Source organism: Notamacropus eugenii, chromosome 2 (genome assembly GCF_028372415.1).
Source record: "Notamacropus eugenii isolate mMacEug1 chromosome 2, mMacEug1.pri_v2, whole genome shotgun sequence".
NCBI classification, from domain to species: Eukaryota; Metazoa; Chordata; class Mammalia; order Diprotodontia; family Macropodidae; genus Notamacropus; species Notamacropus eugenii.
The window spans coordinates 427,951,957-427,964,372 of NC_092873.1; the positions used below are offsets into that span (position 1 = coordinate 427,951,957).

Sequence of the window (12,416 nt, forward strand, 5' to 3'; positions counted from 1 at the left end):
AACTCTCCCATAAAACGGAGACGGATAGCAGAATGGATTAAAAGCCATAATCCAACAATATGCTACTTACAAGAAACACATTTGAAACGGGGGGATACACATAGGATAAAGGTCAAAGGATGGAGCAGAATATATTGTGCTTCAGCTCATGTAAGAAAGGCAGGAGTAGCAATCCTAATCTCAGACAAAGCAAAAGCAGAAATAGATCTAATCAAAAGGGATAAGGATGGAAACTATATCCTGCTAAAAGGCACCATAGACAATGAAGCAATATCATTACTAAACATGTATGCTCCAAGTGGTATAGCATCCAGATTCTTAGAGGAGAGGTTGGGGGAGTTGAAGGAAGAAATTGATAGCAAAACTATACTAGTGGGGGACCTCAACCTCCCCCTCTCTGAACTCGATAAATCCAACCTCAAAATAAACAAGAAAGAGGTTAAGGAGGTAAATAAAACTCTGGATAAGGTACATATGATAGATCTTTGGAGAAAATTAAATGGGAATAGAAAGGAATATACTTTTTTCTCAGCGGTACATGGAACATTTACAAAAATTGACCATGTACTAGGACATAAAAATCTCACAATCCAGTGCAGAAAGGTAGAGATAATCAATGCATCCTTTTCAGATCATAATGCATTAAAAATTACATGTAATAAAAGGCCATGGAAAGAGAAACCAAAAATCAATTGGAAACTAAATAATCTAATTCTAAAGAAGGGTTGGGTTAAAGAAGAAATCATAGAAACAATCAACAATTTCATTCGAGAGAATGACAATAGTGAGACAACATACCAAAACTTATGGGATACTGCAAAAGCAGTTATTAGGGGAAGTTTTATATCTCTGAATGCTTACATAAATAAAATAGAGAAAGAGGAGATCAATGACTTAGGCTTGCAGTTGAAAAAGCTAGAAAAAGAACAAATTGAAAATCCCCAAGTAAATACCAAATTAGAAATACTGAAAACCAAAGGAGAGATTAATAAAATTAAAATTAAGAAAACTATTGAATTAATAAATAAAACCAATAGTTGGTTTTATGAAAAAACTAATAAAATTGATAAACCTTTGGTCAATCTGATTAAAAAAAAGAAAGAAAACCAAATTACTAACATTAAAAATGAAAGGGGTGAACTCACCTCCAATGAGGAGGAAATTAAAACAATAATTAGAAACTACTTTGCCCAACTTTATGCCCACAAATTCGATAATCTAAATGAGATGGATGAATATTTTAAAAAATACAAATTGCCCAGATTAACAGAAGAGGAAGCTGAATACTTAAACAACCCCATCTCAGAAAAAGAAATTGAACAAGCAATCAAAGAACTCCCTAGGAAAAAATCTCCAGGGCCAGATGGATTCACAAGTGAATTCTATCAAACATTTAAAGAACAGTTAATTCCAATACTACATACACTATTCTTGAAAATTGGGGAAGAAGGAGTCCTCCCAAATTCTTTCTATGATACAAATATGGTTTTGATACCCAAACCAGGAAGAGACAAAACAGAGAAAGAAAATTATAGACCAATTTCCCTAATGAATATAGATGCAAAAATTTTAAATAAGATTCTAGCAAAACGAATACAGCATCTTATCACGAGATTAATACATTATGATCAGGTAGGATTCATACCAGGACTACAGGGCTGGTTCAATATTAGGAAAACTATTAGCATTATCGATCACATCAACAACAAAGCTAACAAAAACCACATGATTATCTCAATAGATGCAGAAAAAGCTTTTGACAAAATACAACATCCATTCCTACTAAAAACATTGGAGAATGTAGGAATAAAGGGAACTTTCCATAAAATAATAAGCAGTATCTATCTAAAACCTTCAGCAAGCATTATATGCAATGGGGATAAGCTAGATGCATTCCTAATAAGATCAGGGGTGAAACAAGGTTGTCCATTATCACCACTATTATTTAATATGGTACTAGAAATGTTAGCCGTAGCAATTAGACAAGATAAAGATATCCAAGGAATTAAAATAGCCAAAGAAGAAACTAAGTTATCACTCTTTGCAGATGATATGATGATTTACCTAGAGAATCCCAGAGATTCAAGTAAAAAATTACTAGAATTAATAAACAACTTTGGCAAAGTTGCAGGGTACAAAATAAACCCACACAAATCTTCTGCATTCCTATATATTAGCAACAAAGTCCAACAGCAAGAGATAGAAAGAGAAATCCCATTTAAAGTTAGGGTAGACAGTATAAAATACTTAGGAGTCTACCTGCCAAAACAAACCCAGGGATTATATGAACACAATTACAAGACACTTTTTGCACAAATAAAGTCAGATTTAAGTAAATGGGTAGGCCGGGCTAATATAATAAAAATGACAATTCTACCCAAATTAATATACCTATTTAGTGCCATACCAATTAAACTATCAGACAATTACTTTCTAGAGCTGGACAAAATAATATCAAAATTCATTTGGAAAAACAAAAGGTCCAGAATATCAAAGGGACTAATGAAAAGAAATGCTTGGGAAGGTGGCCTAGCGCTACCAGACCTCAAACTGTACTATAAAGCAGCAATTATCAAAACCACTTGGTATTGGCTAAGAAACAGAGAGGTAGACAAGTGGAATAGACTTGGCACTCAAGATGCAGTAGGCAAGGAATATAGCAACCTTCTGTTTGATAAACCCAAGGACCCCAGCTTCTGGGATAAGAACTCATTGTTTGACAAAAATTGCTGGGAAAACTGGATAACAGTGTGGCGGAAATTAGGCATACACCCATACCTGACACCGTACACAAGAATAAAGTCCAAATGGGTACATGATTTAGGTATAAAGATTGATACCATGAATAAACTGGAGAAGCAAGGAATAGTGTATTTATCAGATCTATGGAGAAGGGAAGAATTCTTTACTAAAGGAGAGATAGAATGCATTATGAAATGCAAAATGGATAACTTTGATTACATTAAACTGAGAAGTTTTTGCACAACCAAACCCAATGCAACCAAAATCCGGAGGGATGTAGTAAATTGGGAAAGAATTTTTACAGCTAAGCTCGGGGATAAAGGCCTCATTTCTAGAATATATAGAGAACTGATCCAAATGTATAATCATACAAGTCATTCCCCAATTGATAAATGGTCAAAGGATATGAACAGGATATTTTCAGAGGAAGAAATTAAAGCTATCTATAATCATATGAAAAAATGCTCTAAATCACTATTGATTAGAGAGATGCAAATCAAAACAACTCTGAGGTACCACATCACACCTATAAGATTGGCAAACATGACAGAACAAGAAAATGATAAATGCTGGAGAGGATGTGGGAAAGTTGGAACACTAATTCATTGTTGGTGGAGCTGCGAGCGCATCCAACCATTCTGGAGAGCAATTTGGAACTATGCCCAAAGGGCTACAAAAATGTGCATACCCTTTGACCCAGCAATATCGCTACTAGGACTATATCCCCAAGAGATCATAAAAATGGGAAAGGGTCCCACATGTACAAAAATATTTATAGCAGCACTCTATGTAGTTGCCAAAAACTGGAAGTCAAGGGGATGTCCATCAATTGGGGAATGGCTGAATAAATTATGGTATATGAATGTAATGGAGTACTATTGTGCCATAAGAAATGATGAACAAGAAGACTTCAGAGAGGCCTGGAAGGACTTATATGACCTGATGCTGAGTGAAAGGAGCAGAACCAGGAGAACTTTATGCACAGCAACAACCACAGTGTGTGAGAGTTTTTTCTGGTAGACTTAGATTTGTGTAATAACACAAGAACTTCTTACCAAAAAAAAAAAAAAAATCCCAATGGAGGATCTCAAGGCAAAATGCCTGCCACACTCAGAGAGAGAAATATGGAAGTCACTCACATATTATAGCAGATCATGTTTGTGTATGTGTATGTGTTTGTGTATCATGATCTGATTTGTTATACGATTTCTTTCATTTATCTTAGTCTGACTACATAGCATGACTATAGTGAAAATATACTCAATAGGAAAGTATTTGTAGAATCTATACAGAATTGTATGCAGTCGTGGGGAGAGAGGGGGGGAGTGGGGCGTAGGTGGGGGGGATAAAATCACAATTGTATGGCAGTGATTGTTAAACATTACAAAATTAAAAAAAAAAAAAAAGAATATGGACGCCTGTGATTTCACTGCTATAAAGAACTTCCAGTGAGAAAATTACCTCTACCTATGCAGGTTAGACAGCACCTTAGTGACTGACCCAGGGTCACTTGCCTCGACAGCTTCCTAACCTCATGGACAGTTTCCGCAATAGCCAATGGTATCAAACTCAAACAGAAATATATACCTGCCACTATATGTTGACTTTGAAACATCACAAACTAACATTATCTATATTCTATTGTGCTTTTACTTATTTTGTTAAACATTTCTCAACTACATTTTAAGTAGTTTGGCAGCTCTCAGGAGTGTTGGGGGCTACATGTGTCCTGCAGGCTCTAAGTCTGACACCTCTATAACTATATCATGTGGCTTCTTTCAAACATGTAAATTTCCTTTTTTTAAATAGTATTTTATTTTTTCCAATTACAAATAAAGACATTTTTCAATATTCATTTTTCTAAGATTTTGAGTCTCAAATTTTTCTCTCCCACCTTCCCAATATGGTAAGCAATCTGATATAGGTTATATATATATGCAGTCATATAAAATATATTTCCATATTAGTCAAAACATGTATATTTCTTAACGTTAAGACTGTGACTGTCTGCATGATTCTAAAATTATCTACTGATTTCATTAAAACATCATTCAATTCAACGTGGAGGAAAAAAGTTAAAACTAATTGCTCGATGTCTAAGTCCAAAACGATAGAATTTTTACTCTCAACCAGCTGTTGTAACATCTATAAAAACAGCCCATAAATAAGAATATTAATGGACCATACTTGTAGGGAGTGATAATATAAGGTGTGAGCACCTTTTTTGAAAAGTTGTTTCTTTATTTGCATGAAAAACTAATGATAGAACAGATTCTCTGAGCCACATGAAGAATAGTGCTATTTATGTTTCTGAAAAATGCACTGTTGGTATTCTTTCAAAGTGTTTAATCAAGAGAACAAATATTGCAAACTGTTATCAACAGATGTGTGAGCAGAGATCTGTTCAAAGATAAAATTAACATCTTACCGGATTAGGAAATTATGAAGCCCAACATCAAAATTCCTGCAAGAAACAGAAAAGGACACACATGTCAATAAAAAGTCCTGTTCATGATGGCTAACATGACAAATAAAAGGGAAGGGGAAGGGAAAGGATCAAAAAATCAAAGGGAAAAGATAAAAAGATCAAAATTAATATTACCTCTGGCTTCTATAAAGATTTTTATAACTGAGTTAGTATATGCCTGGACTCACCTTCTCAGGAATGTAGTTTTCCCTCTGAGCTAAAGGTGTGGTTGAAAAGTTATCATTTCTGCCATTAGCCCCTGGGACATCTCCTTGTTGTCTATAAGCCTCAACCAGCTTAACCTGGTGCCACTCTCCAAAAAACATGTTCTTTTTCCTTGCCTTTCATTGTGCAATTAGTAGATGTTTGATCATCCCCAAGCGAACAGCAAACCAGGTAGTATTACTCTCCTAGTCAAGATTATAAGAGGCAGAAGAGTCCTATAAAATAATTAATGTTCCTCAATTTTCAGAGACAGGCATGATTAGCTGCCCCTGAATGCCAATCCACTTTTCCTTTAACAAAATGTAAGATTCCCAAACTGCCCAGACCCTCCTCCTTTCCTTCATGTCAATAAAGAAGTCCTTCCCCTTCTTGTTTGGATTGATGCCTTTGCTGAGGTTGCCAAAGTATCCCCCTTTGTTAACGATTATATGTTAATAAACTTATATTGCTTGGAGTCTATACTTAAGTCTACCTTTATTGAATTTACACACAACATAAGCAATTTGATATAGGTTATACATGTGCAATCCTGCACAACATGTTTCCTATTAGCCAGGTTGTAAAAGAAAACACAGACCAAAATACAAAAAAAAAAGTAAAAAAGGTATGCTTTGATATACTTCCAGACTCCATCAGTTCTTTCTCTAGAGGTGGATAGCATTTTGGAATTGTTTTGGATCTTTGTATTGCTGAGAACAACTAAGTTATTCACAGTTGATCATCATACCATACTGCTGTTACTGTGTACAATGTTCTCCTGGTTCTGTTTACTTCACTTTGCATAAGTTCACGTAATTCTTTCCAGGATTTTCTGAAATCATCCTGTTTTCCATTTTATACAGAATAGTATTCCATATACCACATATATCCCCACAATTTGTTCAGCCATTCCCCAATTGATGGATATTCCTCTCAATTTCTAATTCTTTGCCACCACAAAAAAGAGCTGCTATAAATATCACTGAGCCTGGAGTCAGAAAGACCTGAGTTCAAATCCATGTTCCTGGGCAAGTCATTTAACCCTGTTTGCCTCAGTTTCCTCATCTGTAGGAAATGGAAAACCACTCCAGTATCTTTGCCAAAAAAAACACAAACCACAAATGAGCTCAGGAAGAGTCAGAAATGACTTAAACAACTGAACAACAAAAATGTCCTTTTCCTTTGACCTCTTTGGGATACACACCTAGTAATGGAAGTGCTGGGTCAAGGAGTAAGTACATACAATCTTTTAGCCCTTTGAGTCTAGTTCTAAACTGCTCTCCAGAATGGCTGGATCAGTTGACAACTCCACCAATAGTGCCTCAATTTTTCCACATCTCCTCCAGCCCATATCATTTTCCTTTTCTGTCATATTAGCCAATCTGATAGGCATGAGGTAGCACCTCAGAGTTGTTTTCACTTGCATTTCTCAATCAATAGTGAATTAAAGCATTTTTTCAGGTGGCTACAGATAATTTTGATTTCTTCTTCTGAAAACTGCCTGTTCATATCCTTTGACCATTTGTCAATTGGGTAATGACTTGTATTTGGATAAATTTGACTCAGTTCTCTATACACTTGAGGCCTTTATCAGAAAAACATGCTGCACATTTTTCCCCCAGTTTGCTGGGAACATTGGTAACATTGTTTTTATTTGTGTAAAAACTTTTTAATTTAATGCAATCAAAATTTTCCATTTTGTATCTTGTAATGCTCTTTATCTGTTGCTTGATCATAAACTCTTCCATGGCCACTCTTCATAACTAGAATGCCCTCCCTTCTTTTCCAATTCACAGCATTTCCTATCTTCAAAACTCAATTTTTCTAGGAACCTTTCCAAGATTAGACTCAATCTATTATCTTCAGACCTAAAGCAGAAGTCAATTAGAAATGTGCTATTTATGTACAACTGTGTATATCTTTATTTTCCTTTTAAGTGTCATGATACAATTTATATATGTATGGTCTCCGTATCAGATGCTACTTGAGAGTGGAGATAGCATCTCTTGTTCCTATTGTTAATAGTATACTGCCAGAAACACACCTGACGTTCAACAGATTTTACTGGTGGCCAATGTAGCACCCAGGTGCCAAATGTTTATGGAATTTCCTAAGTGGCAGTGTGGTGCTGAAGACAGAGGGCTGGCTTCATCAGGAAGACCTGGGCCTAAGTCCTGCCTCTGATCACACATTAGTTATGTGACTATGTGCAAGTCACTAAAACTCTCATTGGCACAGCAAAATCTCTAATATTGTAAGTTCTAACAGAACTGCATTGGTGAAGGGAGTTTCCATAATGGATGTTTCCGACAATATAATATCATAGCAGCACTCCCAGGAACTGCTGGGAATCCACAGCAAAATAACTGTGACAGGGGCAGAGCCAAGATGGCAGAGTAGAAACACACACATACGCTAGCTCCGAACCCACCGCCCATAAAATATCTGTAAAAAAAGAACTGCAGCAGAAGCCACAGAACAGCAGAGCGGAGAAGATTTCTGTTCCAGAGAGCCTGAAAACCTCTCGCAAAAGGTTCTTCACGCCGCGGACTGGGAGCCGAGCACAGTCCTGCCGCGGCCGATCGGCCCCAAGAGGAGCAGATCCGAGCGGGAAGCAGATCCGAGCAGGCTTCAGGGACAGAATCTCTAGCAGCCACGTGGGTCCCTCCACCCACAGGGGACAAGGGTTGGTGAGAGAGTCTCTTTGGCGGGTCGAGAGGGGAGTGGGGTGCCCCCATAACTCAGGCCCCCTCGGGAGGCAGCAGCAGAGCCGGGAGCAGACTGGGGCTCCACAAGCAGGCAGGAGCCCGGATCCATTGTTGAAGGTCTCTGCATAAACCCCCTGAGGGAACTGAGCCCGTGAGGCGGCCCTGCCCCTAACTGAGCACCTGAACTTAATCTCACACTGACTAGCAGCCCTGCCCCTGCCCAAAGCCCTGAGGCTGGGGAGCAGCATTTGAATCTCAGACTCCAAGCGCTGGCTGGGAGGATCAGGAGGTGAAGTGGGTGTGAAGAGGATATTCAGAAGTCAAGTCACTGGCTGGGAAAATGCCCAGAAAAGGGAAAAAAAACCAAGACTATAGAAGGTTACTTTCTTGGTGAACAGGTATCTCCTCCCTCCCTTTCTGATGAGGAAGAACAATGCTCACCATCAGGGAAAGACACAGAAGTCAAGGCTTCTGTATCCCAGCCCACTCAGTGGGCTCAGGCCATGGAAGAGCTCAAAAAGAGCTCAAAAAATTTTGAAAGTCAAGTTAGAGAGGTGGAGGAAAAACTGAGAAGAGAAATGAGAGATATGCAAGCAAAGCATGAACAGGTCAGCACCCTACTAAAGGAGACCCAAAAAAATGCTGAAGAAAATAACACCCTGAAAAACAGGCTAACTCAATTGGCAAAAGAGGTTCAAAAAGCCAATGAGGAGAAGAATGCTTTCAAAAGCAGAATTAGCCAAATGGAAAAGGAGATTCAAAAGCTCACGGAAGAAAATAGTTCTTTCAAAATTAGAATGGAACAGATGGAGGCTAATGACTTTATGAGAAACCAAGAAATCACAAAACAAAACCAAAAGAATGAAAAAATGGAAGAGAACGTGAAATATCTCATTGGAAAAACAACTGACCTGGAAAATAGATCCAGGAGAGGCAACTTAAAAATTATGGGACTACCTGAAAGCCTTGATCAGAAAAAGAGCCTAGACATCATCTTTCATGAAATTATCAAGGAAAACTGCCCTAATGTTCTAGAACCAGAGGGCAAAATAAATATTGAAAGAATCCACTGATCACCACCTGAAAAAGATCCAAAAAGAGAAACTCCTAGCAACACTGTGGCCAAATTCCAGAGTTCCCAGGTCAAGGAGAAAATACTGCAAGCAGCTAGAAAGAAACAATTCAAGTATTGTGGAAATACAATCAGGATAACACAAGATCAAGCAGCTTCTACATTAAGGGATCAAAGGGCATGGAATAGGATATTCTAGAAGTCAAAGGAACTAGGACTTAAACCAAGAATCACCTACCCAGCAAAACTGAGTATAATACTTCAGGCGAAAAACTGGTCTTTCAATTAAATAGAGGACTTTCAAGCACTCTTGATGAAAAGACCAGAGCTCAAAAGAAAATTTGACTTTCAAACACAAGAATGAAGAGAAGCATGAAAAGGTAAACAGCAAAGAGAAGTCATAAGGGACTTATAAAAGTTGAACTGTTTATATTCCTACATCGAAAGATATTATTTACAACTCTTGAAACTATTCAGTATCTGGGTACTGGGTGGGATTACACACACACACATGCACACGCACCCACACACACACATAGAGACAGAGTGCACAGAGTGAATTGAAGAGGATGAGATCATATCTTTAAAAAAATGAAATCAAGCAGTGAGAGAGAAATATATGGGAGGAGAAAGGGAGAAATGGAATGGGGCAAATTATCTCTCATAAAAGAGGCAAGCAAAAGACTTTTTTAGTTTAGGGAAAAAGAGGGGAGGTGAGAGAAAAACATGAAGTTTACTCTCATCACATTCCACTAAAGGAAGGAATAAAATGCACACTCATTTTGGTATGAAAACCTATCTTACAATACAGGAAAGTGGGGGATAAGGGGATAAACAGGGTGGGGGGGACGATGGAAGGGAGGGCATGGGGAGGAGGGTGCAATTTGAGGTCGACACTCATGGGGAGGGACAGGATCAAAAGAGAGAATAGAAGTAATTGGGGGCAGGACAGGATGGAGGGAAATATAGTTAGTCTTATACAACATGACTATTATGGAAGTCATTAGCAAAACTACACAGATATGGCCTATATTGAATTGCTTGCCTTCCAAAGGGAGGGGGTGGGGAGGGACGGATGAAGAGAAGTTGGAACTCAAAGTTTTAGGAACAACTGTTGAGTACTGTTCTTGCCGCTAGGAAATAAGAAATACAGGTAAAGGGGTTTAGAAAGTTATTTGGCCCTACAGGACAGAGGAGAGGATGGAGACTAGGGCAGAGAGGGATGATAGAGGAGAGAGCAGATTGGTGATGGGGGCAATTGGGATGCTTGGTGTTTTGGGGTGGGGGGAGGGAATAAGGGGGGAGAAAATTTGGAACCCAAAATTCTATGAAAATGAATGTTAAAAAAAGTTAAATAAATAAATAAATTGAAAAAAAAAAAAAAGAATAAGGAACCTATTGCTTAGTTAAATAACTGAACTCTTGTCCTGCAGAAGAAGCAGTGGTATTGATATTTAGGCAGTTTTAGTGTGTTGTCAAATTTAGTACAGACACAAAATGAGTAAGAAAATGATTATTTTATTAAACCCAAATTGTCTAGACATGCTGACAGCAGCAGTGGCAGGACGTGGGAGAAATAGTGAGATTAACTTGACACATACTAGTATTGAACCAATCTTGATACTTAACTAGTAGTCCCAGAAAAAGGAATAGAGCAAAAGAGAGATGGCATGGTATAGAGAACAGAGGGCTAGACTTAGAGTAAGGAACATAGGAGTTTAAATATTACCTCAGACAGTGACTATGTGGCCCTGGATTTGTGACTTAATTGCTCTTAATCTCCTCATGTGTAAAATGGAAATAATAATAGTTTCTACATTACAAGGCTGTTATGAGGATCAAACAAATAATGTATGTAAAGCATCTTGCAAACTTTAAAGTTTAAAAAAAAATAACTGTGACATCATAGGTCTAAGCCAAAAATACATTCCCCATATCTTTTTTTTTTTTTTTACCATTAGTAACATAAGCTCCTTAAATTCTTGTTGCCTATATGGCACTGACTTCCAGGTCACACTGTGCTCCCCTCTTACAGCTATTTTACAAGTCCAAGTAATGCTCACTGCCATGAAAGAGCTGGCATAGAGAGAAACCAGGAAGTCAGCTGGTAAAGGGAAGAGTAATTAGGAGACCAAGGAGTGGAGGAGATATTAGTGTAGGAGCCTTGAAGCTGGAAGTGAGAAGCTTGGTCATAAAGAGACCACTGACTTGGGACCAAACCTAAGGACTAGAGATGATCGTAGAGGGTCCTAGTCACCAGAGTGAGGCCTCATCTTGCCTACCCAACTTCTTGAGAGACCATCATGAATGCTTTGACGCTATGCCCAAATACCACATTAAGGAAAAGGAGAAGTAAAGGAATAAGTGAATATGTGAGGGTTTGGGGGAATGGGATGGTGAAGACATAAGCATTACAAAATGCATTCCAGTGTTGACTAAAGGGGAAGGAACTCAATGTAATAGAAAAGTGACTGTCTAGAAACCCATTGAGGAAAAGCTTCTTCCAGAGTTTCCTCTGTGCAAGGACATGGGCTTTATTCACGGATCCCCAAAGGTGAAGATAATGAGGATATACCCGGTCTCTGGAGAATTTGAGCAGCAATGGAAGTGGGTACAACCAAAGAAGAGGGAAATAGAAGATCAGCACTCAAAAATAAAGTGGGAAAACTTCAAGATTCAAAAAAGCACAAGGAAGATAACTTGTATAAAAACCTGGATCACAAGCAAATAAATGAACAGAAAAAAATTATTTTTAAGAAGGAAAATAAGTAAATATACAGAAAGGACAGAACAAAATGAATAAGTCCTATATTATGAAAGAAAATAAATAGGAATCACCCATTGAAAAGGAGAATACCACAATACTCTAGAGATCAAGGAAGGGCAAGAAACTGCAGAAGAGTTTAAAAGAGAAATAAAACTTTTCAAGTGAGGCATTCTAAATGGAATGAAATTAGGTCAGAAATCATAGGCCTCAATGTACAATTTTAAAAGACATTCAGGAGGATAAAGTAATTAGAAGATATGGTACAGACTCTAAAAGAACAGAGGCTCTGAAAGATAATTACATATTTGAAACACAAGAATAAAGAACTGGAAGAAGATTTGGCAGAAAGGAAGCAAATGGCAAAAACCACATTTAAGAAAAACACATAAAATCTATATAAGTCAAAGCAACTGAACTTGAAGACTATATGCACAGAGATAACTTAAGAATTATAGA

General features: G+C 37.6%; 1 protein-coding gene across 16 annotated transcripts in view; it reads right to left on the bottom strand.

The window, feature by feature from the left end:
- HHAT (hedgehog acyltransferase) overlaps positions 1 to 12,416 on the bottom strand; it is a 607,669-nt gene that overhangs the window by 359,994 nt on the left and 235,259 nt on the right. For all 16 annotated transcript variants that reach the window (XR_011973339.1, XR_011973345.1, XR_011973344.1 and 13 more), the window contains one exon: positions 5,171 to 5,206. Coding sequence is in view for 8 of the 16 variants with exons in the window: in XM_072637867.1 (XP_072493968.1) it covers positions 5,171 to 5,206 (36 nt within the window). In the remaining 8 variants the exon portion in view is untranslated. The remainder of the gene's footprint in view (positions 1 to 5,170; positions 5,207 to 12,416) is intronic.